The sequence below is a fragment of the Schistocerca cancellata genome, chromosome 1, assembly GCF_023864275.1.
Source record: "Schistocerca cancellata isolate TAMUIC-IGC-003103 chromosome 1, iqSchCanc2.1, whole genome shotgun sequence".
NCBI lineage: Eukaryota > Metazoa > Arthropoda > Insecta > Orthoptera > Acrididae > Schistocerca > Schistocerca cancellata.
The window spans coordinates 823,599,311-823,619,475 of NC_064626.1; the positions used below are offsets into that span (position 1 = coordinate 823,599,311).

General features: G+C 42.2%; 1 protein-coding gene across 1 annotated transcript in view; it reads left to right on the forward strand.

The window, feature by feature from the left end:
* The window catches only part of LOC126162386 (uncharacterized), a 113,383-nt gene that overhangs the window by 35,229 nt on the left and 57,989 nt on the right, over positions 1–20,165 (forward strand). Inside the window, exons 2-3 of the mRNA XM_049918862.1 lie at positions 31–115; positions 15,598–16,303. Coding sequence (XP_049774819.1) covers positions 37–115; positions 15,598–16,303 — 785 coding nt within the window. The 5' untranslated portion in view covers positions 31–36. The remainder of the gene's footprint in view (positions 1–30; positions 116–15,597; positions 16,304–20,165) is intronic.

A 20,165-nucleotide genomic window follows, 5' to 3' on the forward strand; every position in this document is an offset into this window, starting at 1 on the left:
GCCTCTGAGTTGTGCTGCTGTGTTTTGCAGGTCGCCATGTCTGCCCGGAGCACGCTGGTAGCGACCCTGCCGCTGCTGGTGCTGGCGGCCCACTCCCTGCCCATAGTGGACCCAGGTGAGACTCTCTGCTAACTCATGATCAACTGTACGAGGAGGTATCCAAAATAAACAAAACTGATTTGGTGAGCGGAGCTTTTATAATACTGCACTAGCAGCGCCCGTAAGCCAAAGAAGTCGTCGCTAAAAAAGAGCTGCGGTGCGTACGGAATACTGCAAAGCAGAGGAATTTCGCGACAAAGTGATCCACTTATTGTCCCGTTGGCACGCAACTGGCGATGCAGTCGCTCTGCAAACTACCCCATACATTACGTCAACGTTTGACAAGGTTCCAGTAACGACATGTCGACGAAGCGTTGCATCAATCGGCTGTGCATGCCAGCACTAGAGAACAGAAATTAGCTCCGTGAACTGCTTTAAACTCGTCAGAGATTCCTATGACATTATCTCCAAACTTGGGGTCTCCGTGTGCACGGAGACACGACTAGCGAGTCCTGCCGCTGCCCACTCGTCACCTGAGTCTGTAATCGGGTACAAGTGGACTCGACTCGCTCAGAAAGGAGAGCGAGTACTCGAGTCCGCAAGTACAGCCTCGGATTCACGACATTCTCGCTACACACGCAACCGTTTTGAAAGAAATTTCCGACATTAAACTGTAGATTACTATTCATTTATTTCACACAATCATGATTTGGGCTTTATATACATTCTCAAGTGCAAATTGAAATCTCACAAAATGTTTGACCTGCCTAAATGACAGAATCAAGCTATATACAAATATAACAAGTGATCGATTAGCAGTGAATATTGTTCTGTTTACGCTCTCGCGTAACTTCGGCCGTCGTAATTTAATATATATATTATTATTGTGATTATTATTTTTTGATTGTTGCCGACTTACGTGGTGGGTCTTAATAAAATGATATTTCATTTGAATTTTGATTTTTACGGTTAAATGCTTTCCTGAAGTTCTCCTTTTTAACAATATTAATTTCAAATTATTCGTTACGTTAATGAATGTTAGACTCGTTGAATCTTAAAACATGAGCATATAAGTTGTACAATGTATTAAACTTTTCATATTAATTTCCTCGGCTAGTCAGTTCCCCTTAAAGCATAAGATCTTTAGTTATTAGTTACAATTGCGGCCCACACACGCGCGAGAGTTTTCTTACCTCCGTTAACCATTGTATTGTAGTCAGAGTGCTGGCTCTGGGTCTCGGCTATGGTACTGAAAATAAGAATCTTAAAGCTAAGTATTTTCTGCAACGTCGGGTGGCTGTGGAGAAAAATTAATATTATGCTAATAGCGGGCGAGTTTTCAGCTTCCGCTAATTTTTTCATAAGTTAATATCGCCACGTAATGGCGTCGTTGGCTGCATCGGCCGCTGCAATTGTTGAGCTGTAAATTACTTGAATGCAGGTTAATTCAAGGAAGGCGGACATGAAATCGGGATCACCTCTTACAAATTAAAAGTGCACAATAATATTAAATCAGTATATTATATGCTTAACTCATACAAATATGCTTACATTTGTCAGCACACGCAAGATGTCCGTCGACACACCAGAAAAACAAGAGAAGAAGTAATGAAGACGACTAAAAAATTAACAAAAGAGTGTATCTTGTCATAAATTATTTCCTTGCATTTGAAACTTGGACAGAGAAATTCTTATGTTACGGCTACATGAAAAAAAAATCTCTTACAAATTATGAATGTCTTCTTTATAAATATTGTCTTTTCGTAATATGGCACTGGGGACGCTATATTGCCCCCCGAAATGTTTATGTCATAAAAAATGTTCATGTTTTTTGACATAAATATTTCCTCTTTCATGTCCACAGTGTCCACACGCAGATTTTTCTTTCACAGTTTACATATGTCACATCGTATATTTACACAGTAGTAATTACTGAGGTGTGTTGCACACAAGGTGTAATACAGATGAAGTTCAAGGTGTACAACCACGAGTTAGTCCGGAATATTTGAAGTCCCAGGGTGTCAACTGTTCGCTCCCCATTTGGCGCGGCCGTAGGGAAACCTGGGGAAAACCTCGGCGGAGCGACAGACTAACTACTTTGGTCACTTTCACTTAATTGTTTCTGGAATGTCATTGGGGTACAGGATGTGCATACAAATATTTTTGTTGCACTATGCAAAAAATGAGGTCATTATAACATTTGACTGCGGTGTCGTTGATTATCTACGCCGCGACGTTTGGCTCGCGACGGCGTCGGTTGGTGTGTTCGGTGCTCGGCGTTCGCGGCGGCTGCGGAGACGTCAACGCCCGCCCGACGCCAGCGTGTGTCTCGCCGTCGCGGAACGTCAGAATCAGCTGATCGGCTGCACGGTTGGCGATGCGCTTCTGTCTCGGCCGGGCGTGGCGGAGTGGGATGATATTCGCCCCCCGCTCTTGTTGGCAGGAGTCAGCTCTGCTACGCATCTCCGACGTAGTACATGAAACATACACACAACCAACGTAATATTTGTTTCCCGCTGCAGATGGTTACGCTAGTGGGAAAGAAGAATTTATTAGTGCGGCAGTTGTTGTTAAGTTTTCGCCAGTTTCCGAGTGTCAAGCTAGCACTGTCTTGCAGAATACATGACATGGATCTTCTCCTGTGAATGAAGTTTTGATGCGCCACTGTTTCCACTACACGTCAGTTTTTGGCTTGATACAATTATTTATGTTTTCGCCGCACTCGCAGGCACTGGTGAGTGTCCCAATACGAGCTTAGCACAAACATTCGCCGTTTCTGCGGTCGCTGTCTTGCAACAGTCCACGCATCGCATTCCAATCTCGCATTGTTGTACTCACTGAAATTACAGCCTGTCCCAAAAATATTTACTGTGGGTTCACTTCACGTTAACAGTTCCAGTTTTTCGTGCGTAATATTGGCGTTTGGCGTCCTTACCGCTGTTGAACGTTCAATACTAGCACTTCACTGTCCATATCACAGTTTCACCTTCACAGTTTTTCACACTGCTTAAAGTAACTGTTTCGATTAGTTCACAAACACTAATGTATTTCATTCAGTCTGAACTGGATTTTGGCTCGTGCTGGATTTTACCAGTCTCTCGCACTAATTATCGGTTATTCCGCCATTGCGGATTGCCGTTACCATTATATCCATTACTCATGCGTCCATCATGATGTCTCTTTCGATTTTGACGATTATAACCGTTGCCGATATAACCATTGCCACTGTTTGTGCCTCGATTCTGTTGCCGGTGCTCTTCCCTATTCCCGTTACCATTTGGTACTAAGTTACTACCGTTACTGTGGCTGCTATTGTAATCGGCTTTTTGTTGATTACAGCCTGCATGGTTCCACTTGTTTTCGGTTTTCATATCTTCGATCAATAAGTCAACCGAATCCACTATTTCCATGAATTGTTCTATATCGTATTCCGGCACATTGATGAAATATCTTTTAATTTCACTGGGCAACTTCATTTTTATCAATCTGATTATGTCACGATCGGACATTGGCTCGTCCCAGTTCCTGGTTTTGTTTATATACTTTTCGAAATATTTGCGTAACGTTCCCATCTTAGGATTGTACATTTCTGGACTGTACAACTCCTTTCGTAGTCTTTCTTGGACGCTATCGGACCAGAATTTTTGCAAGAATGCACCTTCAAACTGTTGCATCGTTAGACATTTTTCGGACACGTCGGTGGCCCACAGTGCCGCGTCACCTTGAATAAAGGAGACCACGAACTGTATTCTTTGTCTTTCCGTCCATGTCCTAGGAAACACATTCCTGAAGCTCTTAATAAATACAACAGGGTGGACATTTCGTTTTTCGCTATTGAAGGGTTGGAATGTCCTGTGTTTTATTACATTGTCCTCTTTTTTGCACGTCTGATTGCTACATTCTGGGACATTCATCACTTCGTGATGTGCGCTGCACGGTATCGCATGTTGTTCGTGCTCATAATTCGCATTAGGTTGCGGTTGCGCACTCGTACCCTGCCTACCGCCAGCGTTATTATAGTAATCAGTGCGCGGATTCGGATTCATGATCTGTCCGCCACTGTTTACATTGCTTTCCAACGCAGACAGTCTTCGCGCGACCTCCTGTTGCCAATTTGGTAACTCCACTGTCACACGGGACTTGATCTGTGTTAATTCGGCTTTTAGTGCGGCAGCGCTAGCGTCAATATTTACACTCGCGGCCGCAGTCGCTTGTTCTACAGCTGTTTTTACGTCGCTTTCAATCTTTGCAGATATCTCGCGATCCTTTACTTCTAGCCATTCATTTAATTCTTTTTCTACTTTTTGAGCTTGCACTTCCAAATATGCGTCAATACTTTTCCGTGCATCTATCTCCACATTATCTACGCGGTTGGTTAAAGTCTGGACATTATCTTCAAGCCTAGCCTGCGATATCTGTAATTTTTGCATTTCGCCTGCTAAGCTTTGCACAAGATCGGGTATTTCTTTGCACGCGTCCCGCATCTCGGCAAGTTCGCTTTGGATAATGTCTAGTTTGGCTTCACTGCGCTGCTCTTGCTCAATGAGCTTTTGCGTTAATTTTTTCTCCTGCTCATGCAGCATCTGAGCCAGTTTTTCGTCTCTTTCCCTATCTCTTTCTTCTAACCTGCGCAGAAATTCTGCAAATGGGTCTGCAATCGGTGAGCATACTGGTGTCCCGCTTAATCTAGCACTCGATTGGCCCCCCTGCCCAGGCAGTGGAGTTGTTACTCTATTCCCATTCTGCTGTGGAGCGTCATTCACCGTCCACAGATCCTCGCCCCCCGCTCCGGAAATTATGTTATCCGAGGCGGTGGCTTGGGATTCGTTTACGTATTGCACATGATCCTCACTTTCCATATTAACAGAATTTTGTTCTTCTGGTACGGATGCTTTAGGTTGTCCTATCTTACCCATACTAAATTCACTTTAAGCCACTGACAAATGTTTAATACTGATACACTCACGAATAATTATCCCCTCCAAAAAAAATAAACACATAAATACACAAAACACCGAAGGTATCTCATGTGCACATGGGTTCGATAATCCGCACAGAGCTACACAGGATGCTTGCACAATAGGCCTTACCTTACTTATTTTTCTTTCTCGCAATCCTTTTTCTTTTCTACTCTTTTTCCTCTCCAGATCTCCTCAGGGTGTGGTTTTGTTGTTGTACATGTAAAAGAATTCATACAAGCATTAATATTTTACAACAATTAGACACATACATAATTACATTCAGTACAATAGAATCATATTAATCGGGCCCCAAAGTTGCGGCGCCAATCTCGCGTAACTTCGGCCGTCGTAATTTAATATATATATTATTATTGTGATTATTATTTTTTGATTGTTGCCGACTTACGTGGTGGGTCTTAATAAAATGATATTTCATTTGAATTTTGATTTTTACGGTTAAATGCTTTCCTGAAGTTCTCCTTTTTAACAATATTAATTTCAAATTATTCGTTACGTTAATGAATGTTAGACTCGTTGAATCTTAAAACATGAGCATATAAGTTGTACAATGTATTAAACTTTTCATATTAATTTCCTCGGCTAGTCAGTTCCCCTTAAAGCATAAGATCTTTAGTTATTAGTTGCAATTGCGGCCCACACACGCGCGAGAGTTTTCTTACCTCCGTTAACCATTGTATTGTAGTCAGAGTGCTGGCTCTGGGTCTCGGCTATGGTACTGAAAATAAGAATCTTAAAGCTAAGTATTTTCTGCAACGTCGGGTGGCTGTGGAGAAAAATTAATATTATGCTAATAGCGGGCGAGTTTTCAGCTTCCGCTAATTTTTTCATAAGTTAATATCGCCACGTAATGGCGTCGTTGGCTGCATCGGCCGCTGCAATTGTTGAGCTGTAAATTACTTGAATGCAGGTTAATTCAAGGAAGGCGGACATGAAATCGGGATCACCTCTTACAAATTAAAAGTGCACAATAATATTAAATCAGTATATTATATGCTTAACTCATACAAATATGCTTACATTTGTCAGCACACGCAAGATGTCCGTCGACACACCAGAAAAACAAGAGAAGAAGTAATGAAGACGACTAAAAAATTAACAAAAGAGTGTATCTTGTCATAAATTATTTCTTTGCATTTGAAACTTGGACAGAGAAATTCTTATGTTACGGCTACATGAAAAAAAAAATCTCTTACAAATTATGAATGTCTTCTTTATAAATATTGTCTTTTCGTAATATGGCACTGGGGACGCTATAACGCATACATTTATGCAGATAAAACTTTTCGAAAACTGCCGTAAATTTATTTTAATGTTTAACATCTATTCAGAATATATCTAACAATTACGTTGACGTATACACACTTTCGAGGCGTTACCGAGTCTGTAACGACAGCGCCAGAAAACATGATAGGAGAATGACCTGCTATCTCTAAATGACGATTAATTATTGAAATAAATTACGGAAATGAATGATAAGCTACACAACGCGCCCGTAAACACAACTTGCCATGACCAAATGAATACAAAAATAGCCACTTTTTCGTTGCAGGGATATAACAGCGACGTCGCTCTGTTCCCAGTTTTCGTTTGACGCAGTACACACGTGTTTCATAGTGGAGATGGAGTAGACAAGAATACAACCATTTTTGCACTGGACGAAATTTGTATGTTTTTCTTCTGAAGTGTGCGATTCAGCGTGAAACTTATTCCAGATATCACTCCGTCTCTAATGGAAGACATTTGCAATTGTGTACTTTGCACGTTAGTTTTCGTCTTACACCCTCCATTGTCTCACAAAACACAACTTTGTTATAGGGCATCTGATACCGACAATAGGTTACAGCAGCAAAATCGTGTACTTATCTTCCGAACTAACAATAAGTCACGACTAGCCTTACACTCCAGCACGCTTCGGTAACAGAGAACGAGTCGACAGTATGACGCGACCGCAGCACCACAGTTCTCGGACTCTATCATCCTCGCCAACCACAGCGGCAACGAAGGAAGCCCGTCAAAACTGACGAAACAGCGGGCCTTGATTTGTGAAGTATGCAACGTGAAAATGAGTTCTCCGTTTGTGGTCTCTAGCCAGCACAGGCACTCTGCAAACACCTCGACGCGAGAGTGCTACAAATAGCTGCTTATCACAGCGAAGGGGTCGGCGAAGATTTCGGGGACAGAGCGCAGCTGACCTGTATGTCGAGTCACACAGCCCCCGCCTGTCAGGAATGCTGCGCTGGCTCCAGCTCGTGCTACTCAGCATGCTGCCTGCCAGCAACGTGCGTCACTTTCAGAGACGCCCGCCGCAGCTACGCCGATACGAAGGCACTGTGGATCGACGCCGGGTTGCGCCCACCGGAAGAGTGTGGAGGAGGGGAAGGAGATTAGTGTTTTAACATCCCGTCGACAAAAAGGTCATTAGCGACGGAGCACACAAGCTTGAATTAGGGAAGGAGAGGGAAGGAAACCGACCGTGTCCTTTCAAAGAGACCATCCCGGCATTTGCCTGAAGCGCACGGAACACCTAAATCAGGCTGGCCGGACGCGGGTTTGAGACCGTCGTCCTCCCGAATGCGTGCTAACCGCTGTGCCACTTCGCTCGGTCCCGGATGAGAGTCCGCACCTATATGTGTTCTATCTTGATCAATAACAAAAGAGTTTTCCTGAACTCTGTCGACTTCGCTGCGGGCGTGTCCACCTCTGAAGGACTGCCATAGCCCCCGCCAGCCCATCGAACCCACAGAGCCTGTGTGGCATACCACACTGCCCTCCTGACGACGGGAAGAATGGCTCCCCACCACTTCACAGTGGCCGCGTCACAAAATGACCGTTACAGAAGGTTCTGTTCGACTTGTGTGAATTTTTTAGTGGCACTTTTCTTTGTGTATTCGCCGTTTAGGGGAGAGTCATATAGTATCGGCCAGCTTAAGTTTTTTGGCTTTGCTGTGTAACTGTGGTGGCTAATTGGAACATTAATACACTATTCTCTTACCTCAAGACGTGTTCTATGAATAGTACAGTGTAATGATTTTTTATTTATAGTACTTAATAACGTCGAAAGTAAAACAGTTACAAGGCTTGTAGAAAGTGTCTTGCAGTATCGGCCATTGTCTTTTCTGTGATCATATCGGTTGTTAATGATACACTGCACCGATACTGAATAATAATAGAATACATAAGCATAGGAAATTTTTGTTACCATTTCAGCTTAAGTCAACGACGTTTAACTCATTGTTTTATAGAGATCGCAAATAAAATACAAAATATTCTTCTGATTCAAAAAATGGTTCAAATGGCTCTGAGCACTATGCGACTTAACTTCTGAGGTCAGCAGTCGCCTAGAACTTAGAACTAATTAAACCTAACTAACCTAAGGACATCACAGACATCCATGCCCGAGGCAGGATTCGAACCTGCGACGTAGCGGTCGCTCGGTTCCAGACTGTAGCGCCTAGAACCGCACGGCCACTCCGGCCGGCCCTTCTTTTTTTCTGATTCACACGTCCAACATGTGTCTAGCCTCTACACTTGGTGCACAGCACCTAGTCTCCTTCAAATGCCTCCCAACACATAATAAACTTTTCCGTCTTTTATGTTGACTCATTATTTCCAGTAAATTCCAGTTTTCATCGCCGCTTCGTAATTGGCTTACCAAGGCCACCCATTGCATGTTTTTCACAATTTATTTTTTTCTGCTTTTAAGGTCTTCTCTTCAGTAACGATCTTTTTCTTTTGTAATTGTTGAGAGCGCTTCAGCTGCTTTCCTGTGGTCATTTTGTTAGACATAACCTTTCCTACGTCCATTGTCATGCACTCTTCATTCCAATTTACTCTCAGCGTCTTCTTATTTTCCACCATTTCAATCTGAAAAGAAGTAAAAATAAGAAGAAAATGTTGTTTAAAATTTGAAATTACTTCTGGCCTATTCTGAAAGACAATCAGGAGGCCAGTATCGCACGAGAAACACGCAGTAGGATCTAATCATATTGCCCTTCCTTTTATAGAAATTATCATGGAACGTTTTTTAGATGTCCGGTACTTAACATAGATAACCGAAATATAGCAACGAAATTAATCACTTATCTTAAAAACGGGTACCATACGCCTCAAGAAAACCTTCCGTGAGCTAAGAGCTACAGCAACACTACCAAGCATACAGAGCAGACAAGGCACTAAAGAGAGGAAGAAGATTCCGGCTCCTGGGCACATGGATACACAAACTTGCTTCTGCCTACTGCACACGTCCGCCATTTCGAGGCGCGGAGGCAAGCCACTGTAGTGGCAGGTGCTGTAAGCCGGCCGATACTGCACGAATCTCCCCTATACGAGGGCTCATTCTCGTGAACACCGCGTGACCATAAAGTTTTGCTTTTTGATTTAAAAAACGGTGTAGAAACTCTTGAAATGTGTAAAAACTGCCCACGAGGATGATGCAATGGAGAAAATTCAAGTGTCTGAATGGTTTTTCCATTTCAAAAGAGGTGCAATGACAATGGCAATTCTCCCTCCGCTCGTCCTTCCACGGCCCAAGGAGAAGAAAATGACTTAAATTCCCGAAATCATGAGGTTGTGAAGCTGCCTGGAATTACGTTCAATGAACTGTAATGGGAGATTTGGGGATGAAAAGGGTGGCTGCTAAATGTGTGCCTCAACTGCTGACTGTTGAACAGAAATAACGTTGACACTTGAAATAACAGTTCGTAAATGATTGATCTTTCCTTCCACGATCATCACAAGAGACGAATCATGGTGCTATAATTATAAACCGGAAAGGAAGCAACAATCAACACAGTGGAAGACTTTAGGTTCGCTTCGCCCCTAGTGAGAAGTCGTCCATTCAGAGTTTGTTCCATAAGACATACTATTAACCAGACTTCCTATCTAGACGTTTTGAGAAAATGAGTACCGATTTGCGGCGGAAGAGGTTAGATTTTTACAGTCGGGCGACTGGTTTCTCCACAAATCGATAACGCGTCGGCTCATACAGACCTGCCTGTGCGCCAGTATTTGACAATCCTGTGCCCCATTTCCCCTTTCCAGCCGAGCTGATTCTTTTCGACTTTTATTTTAATTTTCCCGAATGAAATGAAACATGAAAGTAAAGCGTTGAACCAAAGTTACTGAGCTGAAGGAAAAAAGGACAGAAATACTGTCTAGCATCACAGAAGACGAACTTAAAAAAATATTTTGAATAACGGAATAAACTATTAGATAAGGGTATTAGTGTCAGAAGGAAATTGAAGGTTTTTTTGTTTGAAAATAGCCTAATTTTTTTAAAAATAAGTGTGGATTCTTTTGGGTACCCTCTCGTTAAAAAACGTAGGTAATCATTAAATAAACGTTTGAGAGCGTTGTTCGACTCAGTGAGTACGAGAATGAATTGATAAATTCACACAGTAAAAAATTGTTGTAAATGAGATTAAAAAGGTATCTTTCTATTGGAGCCTAACTAAGATAATCGGTGTCTTTTTCCGGAAAGATACCATTTTTTTCTATTTACTCAGAAAAGAAGTTTGTTCCAAACTCCACATAGTAAACTTTCACAGCATAGATAAACTGCAAGTCAACTTTTTAAAGACCAAGTGAAGACGAGTTAACAGTATATTTAATCTCATTCCTAACAAGAGCAACAAACCAAACTAGTAGCTTCTCACTGGAAGTGGAGAACTGAATTGGCGTGATAATGCAAAGTACCTAGGGCTGCACGTACAGAGCATATAATAAAAAGGTCTGAACTATTTTAGGAAGAATCATAAAATTCTCCTTACTTACTCATCTATTCGTTAGGTCAAGAACTCATACCAACACTGTGCAAAACTCGGAAGTTAATACTAAGCCAACAAGAAGGGATGACGAACACACAACACACTATACAAATAGGAAGTCGCGATTCATAAATAATCTGGTCAATGGCCTTACAGACAAATTTTATTCGATAGTAATTTATAAAGTATAGCTGACGTTGGAAAAGGTTTCGATTCAATGCCATATTGATTCCCATTGAAGAAAATACGTATGCACGGAAATTTTGCAAGGTTTGCGACGTGATTGGAAACTTCTCGGCAGCCAGAATGCATCACGCATTCCGCACGGGTAGTAATCGACAGACACACAAGTACTTTCAAGTACGACCGTCAGGAGTGCGGGAAAACCATTTCTGTTCCTTTTATAAATTGTGACCAAAATTTACGGAAATGGCTGTCCTATTTGAAGACGTGCCGTGTATTCCGTCCCGAATGTTGCGGCTAGATGGGATGTAGAGCGATAGTGATAACATTATCTGAGCAGTCTGTTACAGACAGACGTGTGGTGAACGTTCCAGCACGTCGCGAATTAAGCGACATCGGACGTGCGATATTAATCGGCGCGACATCCTAGGATCATAGCGTACTGGAGAGTACTGAAGAATTCGGGTTTCCGTGGTCACTAGTGACTAGGGTGGAGCTTCAGCATAGCAGACACAATATTTCTACAGCGTAAACTGCCGCACAAGACGACCACAAATGTCTGACGAATGGACGTCAAGTCGCCTTCACAGAACAATACGAGATGTAACAGAATTTTTTTTAATTTCGCAGGCTTTACATATCCAATTTTCTAATTTTTTTGTCTTGGTGGTACACTTGTTCCTGGTGTATGTTTGCATTTTCAGTTGTTCTGAATATTTAGTTTACTGTTGACAGCATTAGAGGAGGTTATGTGTGTTTCCGAGTGCTCGGCAAATTTTTACTTTCGTTTAAAATGAATCAAAGAATCTGCATTAAATGTTACTGAATGATGTCGACAACGATCTAAAAAAGGTTACAACGGGTGAAGAAACACAGGTATACGGGTATGACGTCGAAACCAAGGCCCAATCGTTGCAATGGGAACTGCATAAAGAGCCAAGATTGCAAAAAAATTTACAAGTTCGATAACAGATAATATGTGAAGGTTCTTCTCATTGTTTTCTTCGATTACAATGGGATAGTGGATCATGAGTTCCTGCCTTATGGTCGTAGGCCCTACGGTCAGTAAGAAATACTACCTGGAAGTTATGCGCCGTTTGTGTGAACCGAGTCCGAAGAAACCGACCAGAACTGCGGTAAAACCACTCGTGGGAATTGCAGCACGGCAACGATCTCGCTTACACGTCAATCCTTTTTCGTGATTTTGTGGCAAAAAACGGAACCGTTATGTTGCCTCAGCCACAGCGTTCGTCGGACGTGGCCCACTAAGACTTCCTTCTGTTCCCAACCCTGACGAGAACCATGAAAGGACGTCGTTTTGCTACCACTAAGGAGATAAAAACAGAATCGCTGAAGGAGCTCAACGCCATAACGTAAAGTGAATTTCCAAAGTGCTTCCAAGATTGGAATAAGCGCTGATACAAGCGTATCATATCCGAGGGGGCTTACTTTGGAGGGGACATAGTTGTTGATGATGAATAAATGAAGATCGTAAAAGAAAACCGTTACTTTTTGAGCACACCTAGAATGGGGCGATCGATGGCCTTCCGGGTTAGATCGCCGCCGGCGACAGTACGTCACATCCAGTGCCTTTCCATAATTTCTAGTCACTCAGTGTATATTAATGATTTATGGGATAATAATAATGCAAATTGTGTGTTTATCTATACAGAAGCATTATACAGTAAAAGTTTCCTGTTGAATGTAAAGAAATATCGACCCGGTGCAAAGATCCGCAAGGCTGTCTTAATTCAAATCCATGTACAAATCAAATAGCCTATAACTACAGGGTTAATAAGTAATTAATGAAGTTAAGTCTTGTTGGTTCAGCGAGATACCTGTGAGGGACCGTGAGTGATGCTGTGACATGCAGGCAACTGAGAAAACTGGCAGGATTCGATTTATGGCTAGGATACTGCAACTAGTCTACAAAAGACGGTTAGAGTGTATCCAAAGCAGGGAAACGCAAGAGGTCATATGCGGGTCTGTCTCGGAAGGTGTAGGGAAAATGTGAAAAAATTTCAACTGATTGGTTCTCGAAGAAATGGTCGAGTTTTCGTGAAAAACTTACTCAAAAAATACCGAGAAACTTTTTTTAGCGGACATCTGTATCTAGTCTTTGCCACCTGAGATGTGATTACTTGTTGTGGGTTGATCAATATATTTCGAGATGCCAATTCTTTATTCATTCCCTGTAATACCAGTTACCTTCTTTACCGAATGGGGCCTGCTGTATAGTAGGCAAACACGTTACCACTCAGCTAAACAGGCGGACAGCATATCATGGAATGTATATAACACCATTAGTTTTTTCTTTAGCGCATGACCATTGTCGCCAAGCCTCTTTCTTCTTTGGAGTTCACGACACTCCCAACACACGATTGCAAAGTGCAAGTGACTCCTCATTGGCTAGTCCAAATTACACTTCCACAGTCGCTTTCTGCGCTGTGCCCGCATTTTTCTTTCTCATATCTGTACTTACGTGCAACAAACCCAGGCACAGTAGATGCTCTTTACGCTACTTCTACTTAAAGTGACGATTTTTCAAACGCACGTTTTTCATCGGTCTAGTAAATGGGACGTGAGACATGTTGCTATGTTTTATAGCAACTTGTACCACTATACACTATAAGGTATCGCTCCCATTACACAAATACTCATATAAGTTATCATTTTTCCCATAGTACATCCGTGAATGGAATGGTATAGAACACTTATATCATCATAATCAGTCATTTGGCATACGTTATTGGATAAAAGCCTCCTTTCCTCAACGTGCGTTTGTTCATTGCTCGCGGATCACAACTCATGGATTGTGGTCTTCAGGTGTGCTTGCCCATCCATGCTGCTCACGTTTCTAGTGCTATACACACATTTTATTTTAGGCCGTAGGCTCAGCTTTTTCTTATCTATTATCTCTAGCAGAGATCTTCCTTGATCTATCTTCCATCTATTACCCTAGCTACATGTTCCAGCCACTTTTATTATATTTTCTGTATAGTCCACTTTACTCCATTGTCCAAACCAATTGTTTCCCTGGCCCTACAAATAATTTTTTTTTAATCTTATGGGACTTAACTACTAAGGTCATCAGTCCCTACCTACAAATAATTATCAACATGCATTCGTTCATCGCTCGCGGAGCACACCTCAGATTTTGAATAATTATGTGTCGCTGACATGATTCAAAACTGTTAATACGCACTGAATATGTAAGGGTCAGGCAAATGAAAACGAGACACATGAAAAAATGTAAGTAAATTGTACATTTTTTTCAAAGTAATCGTCGTAACTGTTAACATAATTGTCAAAATATGAAACAACATGGTCAATTCCTTCATGGAAAAATGTTCGCGGTTGCCTACGGAACCCTGATTGTACCCAGGCGCTCATCTCTTCCTCCGAAACAAATCGACAGCCACGAGTGTCTTTCTTCAATGCTTCAAAAATATGGAAATCGCATGGGGAGGTTTACGGACTGCATGGAGGATGTGTAAGGGGTTCCCAGTGAAACTTCCGCTATGTAATCGAAACAACCTTGGCAATATATGGACGGACATTACCCTGCAACAGAGTGATGCCGTCCATCAACACTCCTGGGCGCTTGGACTTGATGGCCTGCTTCAATTTTTCCAAAGTGTCCACGTACCGCTGTGCGTCAATTGTGGCCAGTGTTTCAGAAAATTTTTCAGTTGCTGTTGACAATACATTTTGAGATATTTAATCTTTTTTCTGAATCCTCTTTCAATTCTGAATTTCTCATTATCCGGAAGAAGTCTAAGAAGCTGTGGTAAATGAGTTTTTTTTTTTTCTGAAGAGAATTTTCTTATAAGAGCTGTGATTCTTTTTCTGATTCGTTAATGTATTTTCCATCCGAATTCCATTTTCGCTCCTTTAATCTTAAGGTTTACCTGAACTCACTTTGTTTTTAGAGCGCCATCTTATTTTGATATGTGCAAAGTGCTTCCATTTTCACAACTGTACTGTAATTTCGCAATTTTGTTTTGTGGTATGAAAAGAAATGAAGTACGACTGAGCACAAGCTAGAATTGAGGAATGGCGGGGAAGGAGATTGTGCGTGTTCTTTTCTAACGCCCATCGCGACGTCTGCTATAAGTGATTTATTGAAACGTGGAAAAATAAAGTCTGGAGTGTCAGATGGATACGAGTCCTATTTCTTAATTACAAGTGGCTCATAAGTTACATTTGGCTGGTTTAATCGCAATACTATCAGGCACCACACTTGTTCAAAAATGACTCTGAGCACTATGGGACTTAACTTCTGAGGTCATCAGTCCCCGAGAACTTAGAACTACTTAAACCTAAATAACCTATGGACATCACACACATCCATGCCCGAGGCAGGATTCGAATTTGCGACCGTAGCGGTCGCGCGGTTCCAGACTGAAGCGCCTAGAGCCGCTCGGCCACTCCGGCCGGCTACCACACTTGTACTTAGTTGTTAATACAGAGTACACATTAAGTTTCTAAGGGTTGCTTCCTCTTGTTAATGTAAACCTGACTCATTCCACAACCTCCTAAGTTCTCCTTCTTGGTGGGTGTTACTGAACATGATGCATAGATGAATAAATGTTTCTGTGGGATGAAGTTCTTGGTGTTTTGGACAGGCCTGTTCGTGATCATGGGGGTGAGCACGTGCGGCAACGGGTCAGGCTACTGCCTGCTGGGGCTGGACTGCACGCTGGACGACGACTTCGTGGCGGACACGAGCGGCGGCCACTGCCGCGGGCTGCTCACCGCGTTCACACCCAGCGCGCACTTCGTCTGCTGCCGCTACACCATGGACCCCGCCGTCGAAGACGCAGACTCTGCGGACGACGGAAACGCCACCGACGTCACGGACCAGACCGAAGCCTCGGCCACCGTCAGCATCACTACCCTGTCACCGCACATCACGCCGGACGTAATGAGTGAGGTCGCGAAAGGCAACCGCTCGAGCACAGTGGCCACTAGCAGTAAAATCGAAGAAAATTTGATTGCGGCCAATAATAAAGCCAATATCCCGGGAATCAATTTCTTTGTAGAACCTGAAACCAGGCGAGACCAAGAGCAACGCATCCAGAATCCAGATACGTTCTCTGCCGATCAAGGAAGTCGTATAAATGAGTTTGTCGAGTACTTCAACACTTTCCTCGAGAAAAATACCTATCAATACGACCCTGTGGATGAATACACCCAAGAGATGACGACTGTCGATCACAAGCCCTTCGTTTCTGAGAAACATACCAATGTTGCACATCCGTATTTTGAAATAAGTTCCAGGCCCGATTACGTGGATAACAACAAAAACAACAATGAACAACCAGCACCGAGGTGAGTTATGATTATTTTATTATATTATCTTTTTGTGCAGTGTGTAAATATTGCCAACTGCGGGCTTACAGTTACAGAGAACAGAAATTAACCGATTCTCTCTAATACCTTTAGTAGTTCATCAAAGTTTCAGGCTTACGTTCACAGTTTTCCCAGTAATCTGTGATACTGTATATGTCCTCTCTCTTTTCACATCCCTCAAAATAACCTGTGTCAATGATTCCCGTGTCCCTCTTTTACACTATTACACTTGACAATATCGTAAGATAAACTCTCTCGTTGTTTAGGTCAGTCAGAAGTTACTGGGATGTGGGGAGCAAGTAATGTTTCCTCGTTACACGATAGCAAGAAGATCGTACTTCGACCACCTTTTATTCCTTGCACACATCACACAAATAGGCAGATGAAAGACTTTTCTTTCTGTTTCAGTGCAAGCGACTTCCTAACATGATCCACAAATCTGCGTAGTATTTAGCAGTTCTCTTTTAATTCTTCTCAGGTTAATCCACTTCCATTTGTGTCCCAAAAAAAAAAAAATGTCCATATACCAACAGACGATTCTGACTTTGTCGTTTTGGTACAGCATCAATAATTTTCGCCAACGCTGTTTTTTCTGACATCAGGTTGTGCACACACATAAGTCACAAATCAGAACATAAAATTTGCTGAATAACAAACTTTGTTGAGAATTTTGTTTCACCCAAGTAGAGGAAGAGGAGATCAGTGTTTAATGTCCCGTCGACAACAAGGTCATTAGGGACGGAGCACGAGCTCGGATTAGGGAAGCATGGTGAAGGAAATCGGCCGTGCCTTTTCAAGGGAATCATCCCGGCATTTGCCTGAAGCGATTTAGGGAAATCACGGAAAACCTAAATCAGGATGGCCGGACACGGATTTGAACCGGCGTCCTCCCGAATGCGAGACCAGTGTGCTAACTACTGCGCCACCTCGCTCGGTACACACAAAGTTGAGCTCCGCTTAAGACAGTATCTGTTAGTACATCATTTTTCCTTTTTTTTTAGTTAAATGTAATTATAAGGCTTGTTCTAACACACACAGTTTTTCACACAATAACCTATTCATCATTTTGAAAGATTTAGAATGTGAAAATTCTCCATCTATATTGGTGCATTACCAATGCAATTCTGTGTCTGCCCTGATATGGTAATTACAGAAAAACATGTCTTAACACAAAAATTTAATTTAAACTTTCGGTGAACAGTTTGGTATCCCCAAGTTAGGTATTTTATATTTTAGAGGTATTCTAGAGCCTGTGTTACACATGCAGTGATTGCGAAGACCAAGATTGTTCTACTACAGCACAAAGCAGTCATTCTTCCCACTCTGTAAACATGAATGGAATAGGAAGAAATTCTAAAACATAGGAGATGACCTTTTTCGCTCTTTGCTGCGGTTTTGCAGAATATGGACGTAGATGTACACGGAAATATCGCTAAATTTCCATGACAGAATAGCACATTGTTTCTGCACCTTCACGGTTGATAAGCTCGATTATTCCAAGGATAGTATAAAGAATTTCAACAACGTACAGCGTATAGTTCATTGTTGCAGCCATCTGAATTGGTCACTGTGTCGACTGCGTCTGAACATGCAGAAAACAGTTTCGTGCTTTTGTTAAACATTTTCATTTGAAGGTTTGGATTGCAGCATAGGTCAAAACAGAATTGGATGAAGTTAACGCGGACCCTGCGCTATCACTGAAGACCATTTACTTTTGGATTAATGAATTAATGTGGTTGGACAAGCACCAAATACGAAGCCTGCTCCAGCTGTCCAACTGAGGTCATCACAAAAGAAAACATTGACAAAATCTATGACATAATAATACAAGACCACCAAATGATGACTCGTGAGATTGCTGACACTGTAGGCATTTCAACTGAGCGAGAGTACGCGGGGGTGCCCAAAAAATCGGAATTAGTTTTTAAAAGCTACATATTTTCAAATTGTTTACAAAACGACCTTATCCCCTGCAAAATACTCTTCATTCTAACTAATGCATTTGTCCCCAGCGTCCTTCCACTGTTCGAAACATTTTTTGTAGCCATCTTTAGAAATGGCTAACAGGTCGTAGAGGGAGACCAAGAGATATGAATACACTAAACAGATACAGAAGGATGTAAGGTTGCAGTAGGTACTGGGAGATGAAGAAGCTTGCACAGGATAGAGTAGAATGGAGAGCTGCATCAGACCAGTCTCAGGACTGAAGACCACAACAACAACAGCTCCTCCCTCGTTTTTTCTTGACTTCTTCGATGTTGTCAAATCGGTGTCCTTTCATAGCCCTTTCCATATGTGGAAATGAGAAAATGTCATACAGAGCCAGGTCAGGCACGTAAGGTGCTTGGGGCAGCAGAACCATGCCATTTTTAGCCAAAAACAGTCTAAGAGAGATAATCATGTGCAGGTGCGTTGCGATGGAAGAACCAGTCTCCTGTCTGCCTAAAATTGCGTCCTCTTTTTATGACCACTGTTGTGCAATCTTATTAAAACTCCCAAATTAAAGGCTTGATAGACGGTCTGACATGGGGTTACAAACTCTGAATGAACTACGCAATTGGCATCAAAAAAGCAAATCAGCATTGTTTTGATGTTGGTTTGACTTGTCGACATCATTTTGGACAAGGTGACGATGACGTCTTCCATTGGCTTGACAGTTGCTTTGTTTCTAGATCATAAACACAGGACCATGGCTTATCACTAGTAATGACCTTTGATGGAAAATATGGATCAATTTCTAAATGTTGTCTCAAAGCACGACATGTTTCAACTTGGCATTCTTTTCGATTGTCAGACAGAACCTGAAGAACAAATTTGGCAGCAACCCTTTCCACTTCCACATCTTCTGCTAAAATTCGCTGAACCGAGCTCCAAGATAACCCAAGAATCTCTGTCAGTTGATCAATTGTCTGTCGAGGGTCTGTGAGCGCAAGTACGCGAATTCTTTCAGTATTTTCGTCGATTCTGGCAGTTGATGGACGTACAGAACGAGGTTTGTCATCAATCGACATGCCACCATTTTCAAATCGAGCAAACCACTCATACACTTGAGTTTTTTCCATGGCCTCATCTTGGTAAGCTGTTTTCAACATTACAAGAGTTTTGGCAGCATTTTTACATCTACATCTACATCTATACTCCGCGAGCCACCTTACGGTGTGTGGCGGAGGGTACTTATTGTACCACTATCTGATCCCCCCTTCCCTGTTCCATTCACGAATTGTGCGTGGGAAGAACGACTGCTTGTAAGTCTCCGTATTTGCTCTAATTTCTCGGATCTTTTCGTTGTGATCATTACGCGAGATATATGTGGGCGGTAGTAATATGTTGCCCATCTCTTCCCGGAATATGCTCTCTCGTAATTTCGATAATAAACCTCTCCGTATTGCGTAACGCCTTTCTTGAAGTGTCCGCCACTGGAGCTTGTTCAGTATCTCCGTAACGCTCTCGCGCTGACTAAATGTCCCCAGGACGAATCGCGCTGCTTTTCGCTGGATCATGTCTATCTCTTCTATTAATCCAACCTGGTAAGGGTCCCATACTGATGAGCAATACTCAAGAATCGGACGAACAAGCGTTTTGTAAGCTACTTCTTTCGTCGATGAGTCACATTTTCTTAGAATTCTTCCTATGAATCTCAACCTGGCGCCTGCTTTTCCCACTATTTGTTTTATGTGATCATTCCACTTCAGATCGCTCCGGATAGTAACTCCTAAGTATTTTACGGTCGTTACCGCTTCCAATGATTTACCACCTATGGCATAATCGTACTGGAATGGATTTCTGCCCCTATGTATGCGCATTATATTACATTTATCTACGTTTAGGGAAAGCTGCCAGC